This window comes from Phodopus roborovskii, unplaced genomic scaffold (assembly GCF_943737965.1).
Source record: "Phodopus roborovskii unplaced genomic scaffold, PHOROB, whole genome shotgun sequence".
Classification (NCBI taxonomy): domain Eukaryota; kingdom Metazoa; phylum Chordata; class Mammalia; order Rodentia; family Cricetidae; genus Phodopus; species Phodopus roborovskii.
In genome coordinates this window covers 21,896,824-21,915,990 of record NW_026126588.1, presented here as the reverse complement: position 1 = coordinate 21,915,990, position 19,167 = coordinate 21,896,824, and the positions used below count along the sequence as shown (strand labels likewise).

General features: G+C 47.7%; 1 protein-coding gene across 1 annotated transcript in view; it reads right to left on the bottom strand.

Annotated features, from left to right (window-relative positions):
• Positions 1–19,167, bottom strand: part of Npas2 (neuronal PAS domain protein 2) — a 110,351-nt gene that overhangs the window by 9,815 nt on the left and 81,369 nt on the right. The window contains exons 15-19 of the mRNA XM_051204395.1: positions 18,726–18,815; positions 15,885–16,031; positions 8,231–8,425; positions 5,755–5,948; positions 5,018–5,110 (exon numbers count right to left, since the gene is read on the bottom strand). Of these exons, the coding sequence (XP_051060352.1) occupies positions 5,018–5,110; positions 5,755–5,948; positions 8,231–8,425; positions 15,885–16,031; positions 18,726–18,815 (719 nt within the window). The remainder of the gene's footprint in view (positions 1–5,017; positions 5,111–5,754; positions 5,949–8,230; positions 8,426–15,884; positions 16,032–18,725; positions 18,816–19,167) is intronic.

Genomic DNA, 19,167 nt, shown 5'->3' with positions numbered 1-19,167 from the left:
CCAACACCAAAGCAGTAGGTGTCAAGAGGAATTCAAGGTTAGGACAGAACTTTATGAGATGGAAACTAAAAGAACGTAGAATCAATCAGGCATAAAACTGGCTCTTAGGAATGATAAACACGATTGACGGATGTGTGTGTGTGTAAGTGTAAAGGGGGAGGGTGGACAACTCAAATTAATCTAGTTAGAGATGAAAAAGAGATGTTAAAATCGATTCCAAAGTCCATAGGGTCATAGGTAATACTTGGAAGGCTTACAGTACAGACAAACAGCTCTGGAAAAATCTAGAAGAAATGGATATATTACTACAAGCACATGGCCTACCAAGATTAAATCAAACATAGATAAACAATATAAACTGATCCACAGCAGTCAGCAAGGCTGAAACAGTAATTAAAAGCATTCTAACAAAGAAAATTCCAGAACCAGGTGTAGTCACTGCTGAAGAAGAGCTGATACCAATGTTCTTCATACTGTTCCATAAAAATATGAATGGGAAGGAACATTACCACGTTCATTCTATGAGGCCAGTACTACCCTGATACTAAAACCAGATGATAATAACCTCCTCCCCCCCACACACAGACAGACAGAGGTAGAGAGACACAGAGAGACATAAAGAGAGACAGAGAGATAGACAGAGACAGAGACAGAGGAAAAAACTATAGATCTATTGCCCTGATGAAAAAAAGATCATATGGTCTCAATAAAATTCTTGTGAATTTAACTCAAGAACACATTAAGAAGATCATACACCATGTCCAAGAGTGGTTCAACATATGCAAATCAATAAATGTCATGCAGCACATATGTATACTCAAGGACCAACCTCCCCCACAAAAAAAACCAACCAACCAACCAACCAAACAAACAAAAACCACAGGATCTTTGTAATAGATACAGAACAAACCTTTGAGAAATATCCCTTTGTGAATGAAATAGTTCTTCATGAAGAAATTAGAAAGTGAAGGCTCATAGCACAATTTAGTAAAGGGTCTATATGGAAAGCTACAGCCAACATTGTACTATATAAAGAGATGTAAAGGATCCCCCCAAAATCAGGAACAAGGAAGGTTCTCACCATCCTTAATGTGTTTGAAGTCTTGCTAGAGAAGTAAGATATGGAAGAAATAAAAGGGTTAAAAACAGGAAAAGATGAAGTCACATTATATCTGTGTGCATATCACATGGCCACATATTTTAAGACTCTAAAGATTATTTCAGAAAACTCTTAGATGTGAGAAATAATTTCAGCAATGTAGCACACACAAAGTTAACTTATGAGAACGAGCAACTTTTCTATATATCAATAATGCATTTGCTAAGAAAGACATCAGAAAATCTCATTTGTTAATAGCTTTAAAATGCCTAGATAAAATAATCTTAAATCATTAAAAATGACTACCAATAAACCTAACCAAGGGGGTGAAAGACATCTACAATGAAAACTTTAAGATGCTAAAGAAAGAACCTGAACAAAGTACTAGAAGGTAGAAAAACCTTCCATGCTCGCTCTTGAGGACACTGGAAAAGTTAAACACTGTGGAATGCCTAGTTACCAAAACTGATCTATGGATTCCACACAGTCGCCACAAAAATTCCAGTGTCATCCTTCACAGAAATAGAAAAATAAAAAGTACAAAACGTAACATGAGACACAAAAGAGTCAAAGCAATCTCTATCGGAAAGAGCCATCATGGAGGCATCACAAGCCCTGATCTCAAAATACACCATAGTGCCATAGTAACAGTCTACAGGAAGGGAAGCATGTGGAACAATGGGATAGAATAGGGGAAATGGATACAAACCCACACAACTATAAAGACAACCAAATCTTCAACAAATGTGTCCAGAATGTATACCCTGGACACGAGATGACATTGACATTAAAAAAACAAAATAGTTCTGGAAAAACTAGATTTTTCACACGTAGAAGGAGGGACTAGATCCGTATCCTGCACCTTGAACAAAATCAATCCAAAACTGATCAAAGACCACAATTAGTAGCACCAGAACCCTGGCTGCTAAAGGAAAACATTTCTAGATACAGGCATAAGCAAGGACCTTCTTAAAGGGACCACAGGACCTAGGAAGTAATTCTAAGAATTGACAAGTGGGATTGCCTGATCATAAAAAGTTTCTATACAGAGGCTACTTGTTGGGGAGGACATGAGCCAGCCAAAGAGTGGGCTTGGAGGACAGGAAGGTGAAGTGGGGGAGGGGGATGGGTAAGAGCACACATGTAAGAAAATTTCATAACAGATTCCATTAGTTCATATGCTAAGTAAAAACCAAAAAAATTAAAAAAGAACTATCATATGATCCAGCAACTCTGTTTCTGGTTATATACTCAAAAGAAGTAAATGTACACACATAGATATCTGCGTATCTGTAGAAATATTATCTACAATAGCAGCCAGAAGGCATAATGATGTCATGTCCACTGACTGATGAACATATCTGTACACACACCTTAGTACCGACACAGGCTAGATCAGGAGGAAATCTGAAAACATTACGCTAAGTGAAATTTATCTGTTAGCAAAGGGCAAAGGTCCCCAAATAGTCAAAATCCTGGAAAGGCAGAGAGAAGGATGGTGATTCCAAGGGGCTGGGGGTGGGGTGAGGAGATTCAGTCTAAGGAGATGAGAGCGATGGCCCCTGTGCAATGGTTACAAATGCACTTAAACAGTTACAATGGCATGTGTTACATAAAATGTCAATGGCAAGTGTTTCACTATCTGCACTTTATCACTAATAACAGCAGAAGGAGATGTGGACAATGGTTCATTATCTACGAAACATGAATGGCCTTTATGGGAAGAACAGCATGATGCTTAAAGATGACATAGGGAATTCCCTTCTGTGTTTGATTTTTAAAGAAGTCATATCTCTGTATGAAGTCATCTGTAAGAGACTTTGGGGCTCCTAGACTTCCTCTGCAGAGACTTCTGTGTGTGTGTATGGGAGGCAGAGCTCCACAGTCTCTGGAGAACAGAACGGTTAGGTCATGTCTGGAAGAGTCCGTAGGATGGAAACGATTGGCTTGACCAAAATTGGCAGTTACAGCTGCTGGAGGGAAAAACATTCTGGGCTTTGCCTCATTCACAACAGAACTGAGCCTCTCTGGAAAGTGAGCTAACAGTCATCTCTCTTTCCACTTACTTGGAACATTTTGGAAGAACATGCAAAACTCAAAACCAAAATTCAAACCTGCCTGCCTAGTTGAGAACAGAAGCTGTGAATTTTAAAGATGGCTTCCCACGGGATGCTTGCCCATGCCTGCTCCCGCTCCATGGAGGGAAGGAAGGAGGAAGGGAGGGAGGGAGGGAGGAAGGGAGAGAGGGAGGGAGGGAAGGAGGGAAAGCATCAATGAACACAGACAAAGTTATCCAAAGGCAGACCCCCAGATGGCCAACAAGGTCATCTTGAACATTCGAAGCCAAGGGACTTTGTGCTCTGGGGTCACTTGGAACCTAGCTCTGAAATAAGTAATGTGTGACCTTCCAGACATCATCTTCTTAAAGCTCAGACTCCGCACTGATTGAAGGAAACAAGGGAAGCATCCCTAAGCCACAGAATAAAACCAAGCAGTCCCAAACTTCAGGACTGCTCAGTTATGTTATTATGGGCTGCAGAAGGCAGAGAAGAAATTCTCAGGGACAGTCCTGGGGGCCATTTCAGAGGCTTTGCTTACCAGCCGTCATTAGCTAGCACGGTCCTGATCGGCTTTGGACTCAAATTCAAACAGTGTTTACATAAATAGGGGTCATGTGATAGCTCCCTTCTGAAGGCTGGGCATGGTAGAACACAACCTGTAACCCAGCCTTCTAAGGCCAAGGCAAGAGAATCCTGTCTTGAAAGAGGAAGGAAATCAAAATCTAGAGGTAATTTTTTTTTTTCAAAGCCCGTTCTCCAGATTCACTTAAATGGTTCATCCTATGTCTCCAGTGACCCTGTCCCTAGTAATTAAAAGCTGAGCAAATTCGTTCCTCAGTAGTGGTAAGTGGAAGGGGGGAGCTCTGGTTTGAGTGTGTCCCCCAAGGCCCTTGTGTTGAATGCAAACCCAGTCCCTAAACCGTGTTTATGGTCATTTTAGGTGGGGCCTTTGGAAGTAATCAGGGCTGGATGAGGTCATGAGGGTGGTGTCCCCATGATGACATTAATGGCTTTATAAGAACAACAAGAGGACTCAGCCGGCACTCTGGCTCTCTCTCTTCCTGGAATGTTCTCCCGTGTCATGGTGCACAAGAAGGGTCCTCACCAGATGCTGAGCAAGTGTCAGCACCACCTGCCTGGACTTCCCATTATCTAGAACCAGGAGGTGCATAAAACCTTCATAGGTTACTCTGCCTGTGACCATAGAGCCTTCATAGGTTCCTCTGCCTGTGACCATAAAGCCTTCATAGGTTCCTCTGCCTGTGACCATAAAGCCGTCATAGGTTTCTCTGCCTGTGACATTTGGTTAGAACAGTAGAAAGATGCCCTGAGACGGGGAGGAGATTGTATCTCCGAGAGGGTAAGGGAGCTCATATATGTAGCATCTCCTGGTCCTGGGTGACAGAGCGGGAAGCATGAGGGAGGGAAGCTCGCCGTGGTTGTAAAGCACCTGTTGGGACTGAAGAGGACGCTCAGATAGGGGAAAGGGCTGTTATTTACTCAGGATGACAGCTAGGATGAAGGCGTTGAGAGCCTTTTTTTTTTTAATTTTTTTTTTTAAAAAAACCTGCAACTACCTTTGATGTCATCATCTCCTTCAGCTCTGGTCTGGGGCACAGAGAATGGGTACCGGGTTTTTTATCTGTTTGCATGAGCACTGATGGCAGGAATCTTCTGGGAAAGAGCCTTCGAAGGCTGTGAGTGCACACGGTAGGGCATCCACCGCGAACCTGACCAGGCCTGTGAAAGCCTGGGGTACCAGCGACAGGAGCATCAGGTCCCAGAGCACCATTTTAAGGAAAAGAAAGGGGCCAGGCTGGGACCGTGCCAAATAGGCATCTGTCCCATTCCAACCTACTTGACTTGCCGTCCAGTCCTGCTGACTTCCGAGGGCTGCCTGGCGTCACAGGACCCGGGCATCATGGGCTGGATAGGCTGGCTCAGCAACAGCCTTTGAGCAGAGAAAGAGCAAAGGGATATTACAGTCAGCACTTGGGATGGCTTAGTTTTTGCTGTCACCCTGACACAATCTGGAGTCACCCGGCAGGAGAGCCCCAACGAGGAGCTGTCTACACTGAGTTGACCCGCCGCGGGCATGTCTTGGGAGAGGCTGTCTGAAATGAATTGCCATGGCCAGCAGCATCATTCTCTAGACAGGGCTCCTGAAATGTTTAAGGGTGGACGGATCAAGTTGAGTGCAAGCAAGTAGCATGCAGGCATTCCTTTCTCTGTGCTTTTGACCGTGGGAGTGATTTGACATGTCACGTCCCTGCCTCAACTTCCCCACGGTAATGGACTGTGTGTGGCCTGGAGCTGTAAACTGAAGAAAACGCCTTTCTCGCCCAAGTCTCTGTTTAGGTAGAGTGTCTTACTACAGAAACAGAAACTAAACTAGAACGGTGCCCAAGCCCGCGGCCCCCAACGGACGGCAGGACTATGAGCCACACAATGGGTGCTGCCCCTGACCTTCAGGACCCCAAGGCCTTCCCTGCTGTCACCTTAGCTGAGACCAACCAGGGAAGCCTGGGAGTTTGCTGTGCGGGAGGGAAAGCAGAGATGGCTCCTTCTTGTCCTCTCAACAAGGTGGTTTCATACCTGAGCTGCCGATCGTGGCTGAAGTCAGGGCTGGGCTGGCACTGGCTGGCATCCTGAGATGTGGGAGCAGCCGTGGTGAGACTCAGGCCTGGCGGGAGGACGGCCTCTGCGCTGGTGAACTGGGATGGCAGGTTGCTCATGGACCGGCCGCCTCCGGCAGGCAGAAGCTGTGAGCCTCTCATTGGCTTTGGACCCTGGAGCATCGTTTAACGAGAGAGAGAAAAAGCTCAGACTCAACCAGACCCATCGCTTTGGGAAACCCCTTAGAACTCCCACCTACTACTGACTTGGGCCTCGCCTCTGAGGTGGGACCAACCAGCTGTGCAGCCAACTGCTTTTTATTCGGAATATCTTTCCCACTGGACCATAAACACCTTGGAGATTCTTAAAAGCTCACGGCCAGTGCCAGGCTTTCTGCAGAACTGAACCATTGAACTGAGATTTTTTTTTCTTCCTTACAATTTTTTACCTCATAAACAAAGAGCTCTTTGCTGCTTCTCTGCCTCACCAGGTTCATGTCTGCCTCAGGGCCGTTGAGGATGCTGATCCATCTTTGCGAAATGTCCTCCTACTGGACGCTGATAAAGCTGACTCTCACCTCCCACCCCAAAGGCTTTTCTGACACACGGTCCTCCCAGGAAGGCCTCTTCTGGCCATCTCCTGCCCGGCATTCCCGTGCCGCCCTCTGACACACGGTGGTATGTGCTCACGTGTCCCTGTTCCCGCCACGCACTGGGGTGTTCCTCTGTCACTCACGGTAGGCCTTGCAGTGAGCCTTCAACAAGTCTCTGCTGACTCACATGACGAGTGAATGAGGTGGCCGCCCGGCCCCGACCTTTCTTCTCCGTGACACTGAGTGGCCACGCCTATGGTGCCGTCTTAAGGCTTTACATCTTAGGTTTTACAGCATCTTCTAGTATCTGTCTAAACTCTTCCTCAGTTTCTGCCCTTCCAAAATCCCCTCGGCCTGTTCTCACCCGTTAGTTTTGTGTTTTGTTTTGATGACCCTTTCAAATTAAAAGGCCATGTTTTTAGGCAAAGCTCTTAATTTGTTTAAGGATGAACTGAGCTCCTTTTTTAAAAATATTTTTTCAGATTAAAATTTTTATTTTATGTGCACTGGTGTTTTGTCATGGGTCCCCTGGAATTGGATTTACTCTCAGTTGTGAGCTGCCAAGTGGGTGCTGGGAATTGAACCTGGGTCCTCTGGAAGAGCAGCCAATGCTCTTAATCACGGACTCATCTCTCAGCCCCCTAAGCTCCTGTCTATGTGGATTTGTACCTGGGAAACATCATATCTGTACTGATTGTGTACAACTGTTCTGTCATCCCCAGGTAACAATAATTTCCATAGCTCTGGTGTTATTTTGGACACTATGGATCATCTATGGGGCTGGAGAGCAGGCTCAGCAGTTAGGAGCACTGGCTGCTCTTCCAGAGGGCCCAGGTTCAATTCCCAGCATTCACATAGTGGCTCACAAACATCTGTAAATCCATGTCCAGGGGGATCTGACATCTTCTTGTGGCTTCTGTGGGCACCAGGCATGCAGTGCACAGACACACATGCAGATAAAACACCCATACACATGAATTTAAATGAACAAACAAACATCTAAGATGAGTTAAAACGTGAAGGGGTCTGGCAGGTTGCACAGTGGTACAGTGTTTTAGTGGCATCTGAGAAGACCCCAGTCCGACCCCCAGCATTAACAGATAACTGAATAAATTGTGTAGGAGGATGCTTGCACATCTTGTGCAAACACTGTAGATGGGGGACTTGAGTCCCTTCAAGTTTTGGCATCCACGGGTGGATGCCACCATCCCACGTGGATCTGGAGGGGTGGCCACTTATCCATCCTGGGCTGTGCACTGTCTGGCCTAGTTCCCGGATTCACCTCGGGGTCTACAGTGTCCCTCCTTATTGTTGCTACCCAGGGAACGGAAGCTCGCTAGAGCCCATTGTGTGGATGTGGGGACATCATCTGCCGTCTACACCAGGGTTTCCCGGAAGGAGGACTCAGGACTTAACCCCGCTCCCTTCAAGTGTCATTTACCACGAGTGCCCTGGGCAGATTATTGTGAGGTCGCACTGAGCGGCATTGGCTGCAGGAGAAGGGGTTTAGCATGAGGCCTTGGGGCAAGGGACAATGAACAGAGGTAGCTATTCACACGGCATCGATGAGAAAGGACGTGTGTGTAGGGGCGTAAGGCCCACGTCCGAAGTACAGAAAGGAAAACAATACAGCTCAGACCCTCAAAATGGCCTGACAATAACAGTTTAAAAAAAAAAAACAAAAAACAAAACAAAACAAACAAACAAACAAACAAAAAATCTGACTGTACTCTTGGACCCCTAGTTCAGACAAAGGTGTACAGGTTTCCAGAATTTGACCGCTGCTGGAATCAAGTGCAACTCAGCCTGTAAGAGTGCGTCTACCCCAGCGGTAAGGACAGGGTGTGGACGAGGACACTGTACCTGGGCGGCTATCACGTCCGAGTCTCTGAGCAGGTGCTGGTTTGTGACTTGGGTCGACGGGATCTGCCCCGGCAGTGCAGAGTCCACCGCAAGCTGGGGCTGAGCGGCCGAAGCCCTTTGCTGCAGCTGCTGCTGAGCTGCTGGTCGCTGGGCACTGTTGAAGCTCAGGGACACGGCGGGCTGCTGCAGAAACATCTGGGGACAGAGGAGAAATGCCCGTGAAGTGAGGGCCATGTGGGCTTCACACATGTCCACCTGCATTGTCTCCCTTGTCCCTGGGGAGGAAGGAAAACACCCGGAGTCCTTGACACACTTAAAAGAAAGATTCCCTGACTCAGCATCAGACAGCGTGGGCCAACACACTTAGATATGGTGTCTGGGTCCAAGAGACCTTGTCCCTGCCTTCCCGAGGGTCACAGTTAAGTGACTGTATTCTGACAGCGCCAAAGAGGCCTGCATCTAGGTTTTCTATGCACAAGCCGATATGCTTCTGAGGTCCAAGTTGGCCATGTCAGTGTCACATTAGACGGGAGAGGCCCTTCTACTAATGGTGGGAGAGGGCATGGTGTGTATGGCTCTTGTCATACTTGGTCAGAGTAGGGCTGGGTCTTACGGCCGACCTTGAATCTCTCTGCCCAGCGACCAGGGTTTCTCATTTGTACTGAATTTGGGAGCTTTCAATACAGGGCTGAAAGGAACCCTGCTTCCTTCCAGGGGGCAGGTGACGACAGCCTTCCAGGGGGCAGGACAATGGAGCAGAGGTTGATGCGCCGCCTGGTCCACACCTTTAAAGCTACGCTCGTTTTATACTCATGCTTTGCTACATAAGCCACCTCAGACATCATTAGCTTTAAGAAAAGGCTAAGTGTTCACGAGGATCCTGATTTAGTTCAGTTTCTCCCGCACGCAGCCCATCTCCAGACTCACCCAACCTCAGATCAAAGCGGCCTAGGAAAGGGTTGCATCTGCACTGAACCAAGTGTGGGCGTTTGACCTGTCATGGCTTCCTAAACAATGTCTAAGCGCTTACATTGCTGTAGGCGTACGGACAACCTAGAGATGACCTAAGGCAGGGGTGGCCAACCTTTTGGCCTATCTGGATCACACTCTGTCTTGGGCCACATAAAGGCATCTAATGAGTGTGGGGTTATTTTGTGTGAGGGGGGGCAGGATGTTGCCATCTACAGAGTTTGAGAGCCATGCGATGATAAGGTTGCAGAAAAACCAGTTAAACATTCAAAACGTTTTAAATGAGCTTAAGGCTTTGTGTTGACTGAGGGCTCGCAGCTGTGGGCTGGATACCCTTAATTTAAAGGGAGGACATGGGCCTGTTCTGTGAAGCCACGCTGTGTTGCAAAGGGTCTTGAGTCCCCGTGGATTTTAGTGTCTCTGGGGATTCTGGAATCAGTTTCCCTGGACACAGAAGGACAACTGGATCTCATCTCAATCAGCTGTTTAAGTGCTTTGACAGGTCTTCTTTCCTTTGGCTTTTAAGTTTTCTGTATAGAGTGCACAGGATGTCTGAAAGTTTTGGATATTTGAACTATTACATTGGTATTGGCTCTGGTAGTTAATATGGATTATTCAGTTTGTTCAACTTGTAAACCGATTAAACAAAACTGTGAAAGCAGTGCCATTTTATGACCCAGTCAGAGTTGCAAGAAAAAAAAAATACAGTCTATAGGTTGAGTCTAAATGTTGAAGAAAAAAAAAACCTTAATAATCTTAATAATAAGTTAACCTAAAGCATGTAAGTACTTCTTTTAGCCTAAACTCTTGGGCGTTGAACGCGTGTACTGATGATCTCTGGCCTGACCCCTGCCGTACATGCCCCATTCCGAGCTCTTAGCTGTGTAGTCTTTAGGGAGGGGCTGCTCTTCCTTGCAACATGTAGTAGACTGAGTTGCAGTTGAGAACCAGAGCAGCACAAACATATATTCATCTCAGAGCGGCAGACTCACACTCAGTGGGTGCCTCAGGGATCTGGGGAGTCAGGGGACCCTGCATCCTGCAGCTGCTGGGAGGGGCAACCCCAGCTGCTTTCAAAGATAAAGCTGACCCACCGGTCCCTGACCCTGAGGGCAGCAGGAGGTTCGGATCAGACACCCTTTTTACCTCACCAACACACACAGCTTATCTCAACCAGAAGTCTGCAGTTGTGAAATGGAAGCTCTTGATTACTTTAGGGGCTAAAAGATTTTTTTTAAAAAAAATATACTTTATTATCTTTAATTAAGTATTTAAAAATTTTTATTATTATCTTTTGGGGGCGGGGTTTGCCTGTGTAACAACCCTAGCTATCCCGGAACTTGCTCTGTAGACCAGGCTGGCCTTGAACTCACAGAGATCAGCCTGCCTCCCGAGTGCTGGGATTAAAGGCATGCGCCACCTCCGCTGGGCTAATATATAATTTTTAATTATGTGTATGTGTCTCTGTGTGGATGTTGTCATGTGAGGGCAGGCGCCAGGAAGGCTAGGAGAAGTTAGTTGCCAGATCCCCTGAAGTTGGAGTTACAGGTGACTCCTCACTGCAATGCCTGACATGGGTGTTGGGATCTGAACTTGGGTCTTCTGGAGGAGCAACAGGTGCTCTTAACTTCTGAGCCATCTCTCCAATCCTCCACCCCTTTTATTTGAGGCAGAGTCTTACCATGTAACCCTAGCTGGCCTAGAAACAGTCATGTAGACCAGGCTGGCCTTGAACTCAGAGATCTGCTTACTTCTGCCTCCCGAGTGCTGGGATTGCAGGCGTGTGGCTCCGAACCCAGCAAGAGGAATTTCTGGGTACCCATCACCACAGATTCAGTACCCACACGCTCCAGCATTAGTGTTCTACACGATTTCAGCTGTCTCAGCGTGAGGTTCGCGAACACCACATGGGATGAACAGTATCTTCTATAGCCTCAGCAAAAACCTCATGCTCCATTCCAATAACTACATTCCTTTCAGCAGGATATGATACACTTGCTGCCCAAGGTCACGTTGATGCAAGGTTCATTGTGTCGGGCATTATATTTACCTTAAAGACAGCATACCTGAACAGCAAATGAAGAGCTGACTCCGGGCACCATTCATAACTTTTTCAACGGTCTGACTCCCTCGTTCATACGACACTCACTGTGCCAGCTAGGGTTACCGCTGCCGTGAGAAAACACCACAACCAAAAGCAAGCCTCAGTTTCCCTGAATAACCAACCCCGTTAGTCCCGGGCCTGTAACTGCTACTGAGGCTGCACCTTCACCAATGGCCTCTCATGGGCGTGGCTCAGCCGTTCCCTATAACTTCAAAACCAGTGCCACCTGGGTGGCTCCTAACTACCAGTTTAGCTGCCGGCACAACCACCTTTGCTGGCCCGGGAACACAGCTTCAGGGTGCTGACTGAGGAAACACTTGGAAGATTTCACCTCAGGGATGCTGGGCTCTTCCTAACAACCGCTCACTTCTCAGCTCCAGCTGGCCAGCATCCCCGCAAAGCAAAGGTTGTGGTCTCTTGTTAATTACAGCCGATTCTTCGGCCCCAGGTGAGCAGACACCACAGGTTCTTCACACAAACGGCCTGGAGGAATCTTTGCCTCCCTCTGCGACCTCACAAGCCAGGCCTCCATCCTCTGAATTTCTCTCAACATTACCTTTCAGGCTCCCACACAACAGCTCAGCAAGCTTTGAACACTCAGTGACTTTTCTAAACCAAAGTTCCAAAGTCCTTCCACATTCCTTCCAAACGCACACGGCCAGGTCTGTGACAGCAACACCCCACTGCCTGGGTACCAGTTTCTGTCTTAGATATTGCTGCGCTGGGACACCATGACCGAAAACAAGTAGGGGAGGTAAGTTAGCTTACATTTCCACACCACGGTTCACCACGGACAGGAGCTCAACCAGGGCAGGACCCTGGAGGCACGAGCTGATGCAGAGGCCATGGAGGGGAGCTGCTTACCAGCTTGCTTGCTCTCATGGCTTGCTCGGCCTGCTTCCTTATAAACTAGAGCCACCACCAGCCCAGGGGCGGCCCTAACTACAATGAGCTGGGCCCTCCCCATCACTCACTAATTAAGAAAGGCTGGCCTACAGCCGCGTCTTAACGGAGTTATTTTCTCAGTTGGGGTTTTAATCCTTTAGTTTGTGTCAAGTTGACACAAAACCGGTTGAGCACAGTGACTCTGACAGCGCAAACCTCATAAAGGCCTGATGAAGCCAGTGCGTATTAAGTACTTAGGACGCAGTACGTGCTGAATGAATGCTAGATGAAAGCAATATGCTCCAAACGATAGAACGAGATCTCTGCTCCTCCGACTGGGCATATACAGACCTGATAAAGGTGTGAGTGGAGAAATACAAAGAGAGCAAAACTTTGTGCTCAAACCGTCTCTGCCATTGTCCTGGACCTAACAGTTTGGGAGGCTCTGCTGATCCGTCCGTGCGTGCTCTCCAAAGATGAAAACCCTTGTTCTCTTTACCTCCCTATCCTCCCACTGTGCCCCCAAGGCGGCTACACATACTGGGATAGCTGTTTGGCTAGACTGATGGATGTCTCAAAGACCCAATCAAGGAACGTGTTATTTGTCATTGCTGAATGTGTCCATTTAAGCATTCGTTTGAATAGCCAGCAGAGGGTGCACATGCTCCAATAAAAAAAAATAATAATTAAAAATAAAAAATGAAAAGCAAGAGGCTATTTCCTCGTGACTGGAGGGTGTGGCAGGGTCTCTCAGCACAGCTTGGCTGATGTGAGTCCTCCACACCCACCTGGGGGCAAACATCAAACGTCCCAGAGGACTTCCTCATAACCGAACTTTAAAAGAATTCACTAGCACACACTTGAGTTCTGAGCCAATGAAATGAGTCCCCTGAACTGCAGTAAACAGCTCTGGCTTGCATCTGGGCACAGATGTCCACACCTCTGTTATTATCAACAACAGAGAAGGATTTCATGGACTTCTCAAAAGGGCTCTGGGGCCAGTTTTTTAGAAAATGTGAAAAGAAAAACAAAAAACAAAAAACAAAAACAAAAACAAAAAAACAGTTCCTCAAACCAAAGTATAAAAAAAAGTATGTTAGAACAAATAGGTCTCACTAATGTGTAATTTTTCCATTCATACCTGCCAAATTTTACAAATTAGTGTTACTATTATAGGGCATTCAGGAATAATCAATATAGAAACAGTAGAGGAAAAAAATCCTTGTGTGACATGGCATCGTCACCAGGCTTCAGCAACTGTCCTCCCTCCCTGGTGATGTGTGGCGCAGGGGCAGAGGTGGAGCAGGCTATGGTATTTTTCACTTGCTTATTTTTACAGTTGAATCAGCTTAAAAAAAAAAACAACCCAAGTATCACATTTTGGTAGGAGTTTTTAGGATGCAAAAAGCAAGAAGCCAGGCTGTTAGAGGAGATGTTTTCTGGTCTCCTTGTTCTTTTGGAAAATTCCATTGTGAAGATAAGAACAGATGAATAGCGCAGAGAAAGCTTGCAGCAGAGGGTTTAGCTTCCTTCCAACCGGGAAGGTGTGCAGCAGAGGGCTTGGTACCCACAGGGGAGGTGTACACAGGGGGCTTGGCTTCTATAGGGAAGACATACACCAGAGTCCCTGTGTTCCACAGGGAGGCACACACTTGGAGGGCGTGGGTTCTGCAAGGGAGGCATGCGGGTGTGTGTGTGTGTGTGTGTGTGTGTGTTGGCTTTCACTAGGGAGGTGTGCACGGGAGATCTTATGCTGCATAGCGAGCTTGGCGCTCGGTTTTCATATCGTGGCGTGCAGCACTGTAAGATGTAGCTACAGAGAGGCATGAACTGTAGGACCAGGTATCTACAAGGCTGGGGAGCACTGGTTTCCACAGGGAGGCACACACTCGCGGGCTGGGTTTCTGTGGCTCAGGTATCTATGTTCTTTGCCATACATACATGCTTTGGGGGTTCACAGTGTGTGCCCCTAATGGGGAAATATCATATCCCTTTACAACTGGGAGCAAAAGTAATGGATTTGTTGCCTGTTATCTTAAAAGCTCGCTCTAATGTGGCACAGGCAGGGGGCGGAGAGCTCCAGGCGCTCCGGGGGATGCTCGTACGCCCACCTTGCTTTTTTAGCACTTTCTGCTTCAATTCCCACCGCCTTCCTGTTGGCATAAAAATTCCATTAAAGTAATTGAAGTGAGGCAAGTTCAAGGCTACCAACCAGGTTATGGATCTGCGCGAATAAAAAGTAAAATAAAATACTGCTCTTGGGGAAGAGTGAGTAACAAGTGGCACTTTATGAATTTGGTGGTTCGTTCGGTGATCGTGCTTTCAATTTCGTGGAGCCGTCACAGTGTCTACCCGTGTCCACGCAGGGAAGTCACCGCAGCAGAGGAAGAGGTAGAGGGACCCTGACTTGCTGAGTAATGCTTACATGAGTTCTAAACGGGTTCCTGGGCTTTAGCACAGATATGTTTTAGTTTGTCCCATCCGGTAAACACACTATGCAAGGGCAGGAAAGACAGGGTCAGCAGGCGACGCCAAGGTCCCCTGCACCTCCCAGCAGCTGGTAAGTACTTAGGGAAGCAGAATGGCTGGAGAGAGGGTTCTGTGACCATCCAACGAAACCACACCATTACTGTCATATATATGTAAGTCTTGTCACGCAGTGGCTTCTCAGTATCCAACATGGCGTGCTACAGGGGACTCACGGGATGGGTAAGCAGTGGGGACAATCCTGTGGCCATTTTCCTGTGCTTTCCGCCCCCTCTGTCTAGATAAATGCTTAGGGTGCTCAAGACAGACTCAAGGTTAACCACCATGACATCTGCAGTTAAAGGCAAGGCCTCCATGATACACTCATAGAGTTAAACAGTCCTGGACTAAAATATGCAACTCCCACCAGGGCGTGGGATCCATGCAACTTATCTGTGAGATAGATCCAGTATGTGTGTGCGTGTGTGTGTGTGTGTGTGTGTGTGCGCACATGTGTGTATGTGCGTGTGGGTGCATGTGTGTGCATGTGCATGTGTGTGCATGTGCGTGTGTATGCATGTGTGTGTATGTGTGTGTGTGCATGTGTGTATGCATGTGTGTGTATGTGTGTGTGTGTCCCTGACAAACAAAGCAAAACAAAGCACACAAAACAAGCCCCAAAGAAATGACTTTTAAAAGGATTCCAAGAAATGCATCTAGGTTTATGGTATATAGTGTCCTCACTGACTTCCACCAATGGGTGGCAAGGAGGTGACAACCCAGCTTCCCGTGTTGCTTCCTCAGGCTACAGAACAGGGTGCTATGCCTTCCCATCTCCCCCTCGGTCAGGGGAGACAGCCGAGGTATCTACAGCTCCCTCTGCTGTGGCCTGGCCACTGTGAAGCCTAGTTATAGGGGTACTGGGAACGGAGATGTCCCAGGGGACATCGAGTCAGGGCAACCAGACAGTAGTTTCCTGAAAGGAAATTCAGACGGACAGAAAACAGAAATAAGAAGTAAGAGCAAGGTAGAGGACACCGTGGGAATTTCAAGTTTGGCCCCACGTGGATTTGTCCCATGTGATCTGTGTGTAGGAGTTTCCCCGTGCTTTCTGAGCACACCGGGTTCTGTGATGCGGTGCACAGGGACTTGGGGTGGGGTGGGGGATGTCCTGCCTGAACAGAAGCAGGTCCTAAGGAGAGCAGAGGTCAGACTGCGCAGGCGCATCACCTGGACGTTGGAGTCCTGGACCAGGCAGAGCTGTTCCTGGATCTTGTGAAGCTCTTCCTGCTGCCAACGGATGTTGGCCTGAAGGATCCGCGTCCTCTGCTCCAGCTGGTCTTTGATGGTCTGGAACATGCTGAATTGTGCTGAGAACTTTAAGAGGAAGTAAAAAAAAAAAGTAATCCGATCAAAGAGCCATTTCAGCCTGAGGCCACCCTTGCCACGCCACCGTTCTGACCAATCCCACGCATCTCTCGATCCTATCTACCCTTCAGCAATTGTTCTCAGCAGCTCTGAAGGAAGCAGGGCCTAGAATAAGGGATGGGTGTCCCAAAGGTCTCTAGCCAGCCCTCCTCGTGCTAAAAGTGGCAGTAAGCCCCTATGTTACCCTAATTTGACCCTGGTGGGCCTGGAGCCACCAAGGCCATCTCCCCCTTTCACCGTGCTGTTTCACGCGTTCACGGTCACGAAGGACAGAGCTATGGGGAAGGACAAAGCGGCCACCTGATGCTCACTGCAAGGATGCGGCCAACCGAGGGGGCCCCTACTCTCCAAAACAAGACTGGCTTCGGAAAACTCTGTGCCTCCTTACATCATCTCCGACAAGGGCGCTTCCCTTGCCAGAAATCGAAAGAGGGATGTAGAGGTGACCTTCCGTGGCGCAGTCCTTGGTCCAGGCTTGCTCTTTCCTTGTTTATCTCCTCTTTCCTCTCCCCCTCCCCCTTCCTTTTGAGACAGGGACTTGCTATGTAACCCAGGTGGACCTGAACTCATGGCAATCCTCCTGTTCCAATCTTCCGGGTGTGGAGATTATAAATGTGTGCTATCACACCCAGCTTCATGCCTGTGTTTTGAAGCAAATTTTCTAGGCTTGCAGCCCCTCCCCCCGCATCATCTTTCTCCTTCTCCTATCTTTGATTCCTTCTTCTCTACCTCTATCTTTCCTTCCTTCTCCACCTCCCTCCTCCTCATCTTCTTTCTCCTTTTTTTTTTTTTTTTAAACAGTGACTTCCTCTTTATTTTCTCAACGTCTACCCCTATTATCTTCCTGCTCTGTTTCCTGTCCACTACCTTTTGGAAATCTTCTTCGACACGTCCGTCCTCCGTGGCAAAGGGAGGACAGTGGGGTAGAGACTGTGGATAGAATCTACTAGAAGACAGGGACTCAGCACTCTGGAGCATCACGATAGACCGTGTAGGCCGGGAGTATGGCTCAGTGGGAGAGAGTGTGCCTAGCAAGTTCAGAGCCCTGGGTTCAGTTCCCAGCACCCAGTGGGAGCTCACAGCCACCTCTAACATGCCTGCAGGGGATCTGATACTCTCTCGCTTCTGTGGGCACTTGCGTGCACGTGGTATGCACAAATAAACACATTATCTCTCTCATACACATACACAATAAACCTTAGAACAAATGCAGTTGTTAGCATGTATAGAGCATACCACAGACCGGAGAACAGTTACTATTAAGTCGATTTCAAGAAATGAAAAATTAGAACTCCCAAAGGGCCATCGATCATTGGCTATTATATATATATATATATATATATATATATATATATATATATATCAGAAGTGAAAGGAATTCTCATTTCTTGTGCATTGGGATCGAAAGAAATCACTAATTTGAGACCAAACGTGTCTTAAGAACTTGAAAAGGAAAAGCTCTGTTCTGATTTTTTTCCCCTCCTATGAGGATAAAGTTGGACTATTTTAATTAGGAGACTCTGGCTGAACAGCTTTGATATCTCTGCTCTAGTCAGACGCTAGCAAGAAACATATGCTAGCACACGTCTTTCTTATTCCAGGAAAGCATCCGAGGCCACTTCTACGAGGGCATATGTTCTGAAATGTTCCCATCAGCCATCTCAGATCTGTACAGAGAGAGGCAGCCAAACTCTGAGGTGTTGGTGAACGGCCATCTGGGACCCAGGTACAACTTGGGGCCAGAGATTGGGACAATGCCAAATTCCCATAAAAGAACTGAAACCAGAGCTCTGGGCTTAACGGTGGAGACATAAGTGAATCTGTACGACACTCCCCACGATGGACCCATGCTCGTCCTGTGCCAGGCCCTGTCTCCTCTAAAATGCATACTTGGGTTTCTGTTTTCTGTGGTCACCCATCTATCCATCTACCAATCTCCTAGCCACTCTTCAGGGCCAACTCAAGGGATGCCTCCTTCCGGAAGCCACCCTAGATAGACTGTTTGACTGGCCCTGTGAAGCATCGGGAACCGGTAGGTGGTTTACCTGGTCAACTGCCCATTCCCTTGACTCTACAAGCTAAGAGTGAGGACCGCGTTTCAAGTATCCCCACATCCCTAGTGTCCACAGACTGATCTAAGCCAAGAGCTCCCCGAGTGTTATTGAGACAAGCAAGGAATTACTCCGCATAGCTGTAATGCGTCCCCTTTCAAAAGAAAAGCGGTATTTATTGTAAAGAATTAATAGCTCCTAGAGCCTTCCGGGTTCTTCTTTGACGTTTTGTCTAATTCAGACCTTTCCTAAAATTTGGAGTTACATAAAGTGAAAGGAATGCAGACAAATAGTAGAGTTACAAACAAAGATGATTATGAAGATGAAAATCAGGCACCGGGGCCGAGGGTGGGGGTGGGGCGGGGCGGAGGGAGGGGAACATGGAGCAAGGAGTTCTTGCTGGATGTGAGAGACAGTTGAGGACAGCTGTGACAAGGAAGTGTGACATTGCTGGATGTGTCTCATGAGGACTCTGGGCCAAAATCCCCCACTTCGGGCCTTAGTTGATACTTGAGTGTGTGATAGCACAGCAGTGTGAAAGCGTTCACAGACTCAGAAGACGTCTCTCTGCCCCCCTCAATCTCTGACTCACCTGTGTCATGGGAGCAGGTGGGCTCTGCAAGATGGTCTGCGGCAGGAGCTGTTTTGTGAGGTCACAGGATGATGGCGAAGGCCGGGGAGCCTGGTGGGAGAAAGAAGCTTTTTAAACGACCACTTCTGAGCCGCTCAGGGGCTCGGCTCTCTTAGGATGAAGTTAAGGCCTCCATCTCCCGGTTACACCGGTTCCTGTGCGAGACACGTAGTTAAGAGCGACCCATGGCTGGTCTAAGACACGTGTGGCTCTGGAGCCAGCTTCAGGTGCTCCGAGTACATGGTCCCCACCACGATGAGTGACAGGGAAGGCCCCTGCTGCCTGCCTGACTCGGTTCCATTTACCTCTGCTGCCCCATGTTAGACAGACTCCATCCTTGAGGACAGGCTACTCTACTCCCCGGTGGATTCATTCTCAGGATGCCGCCATCAAGGCGGTCATT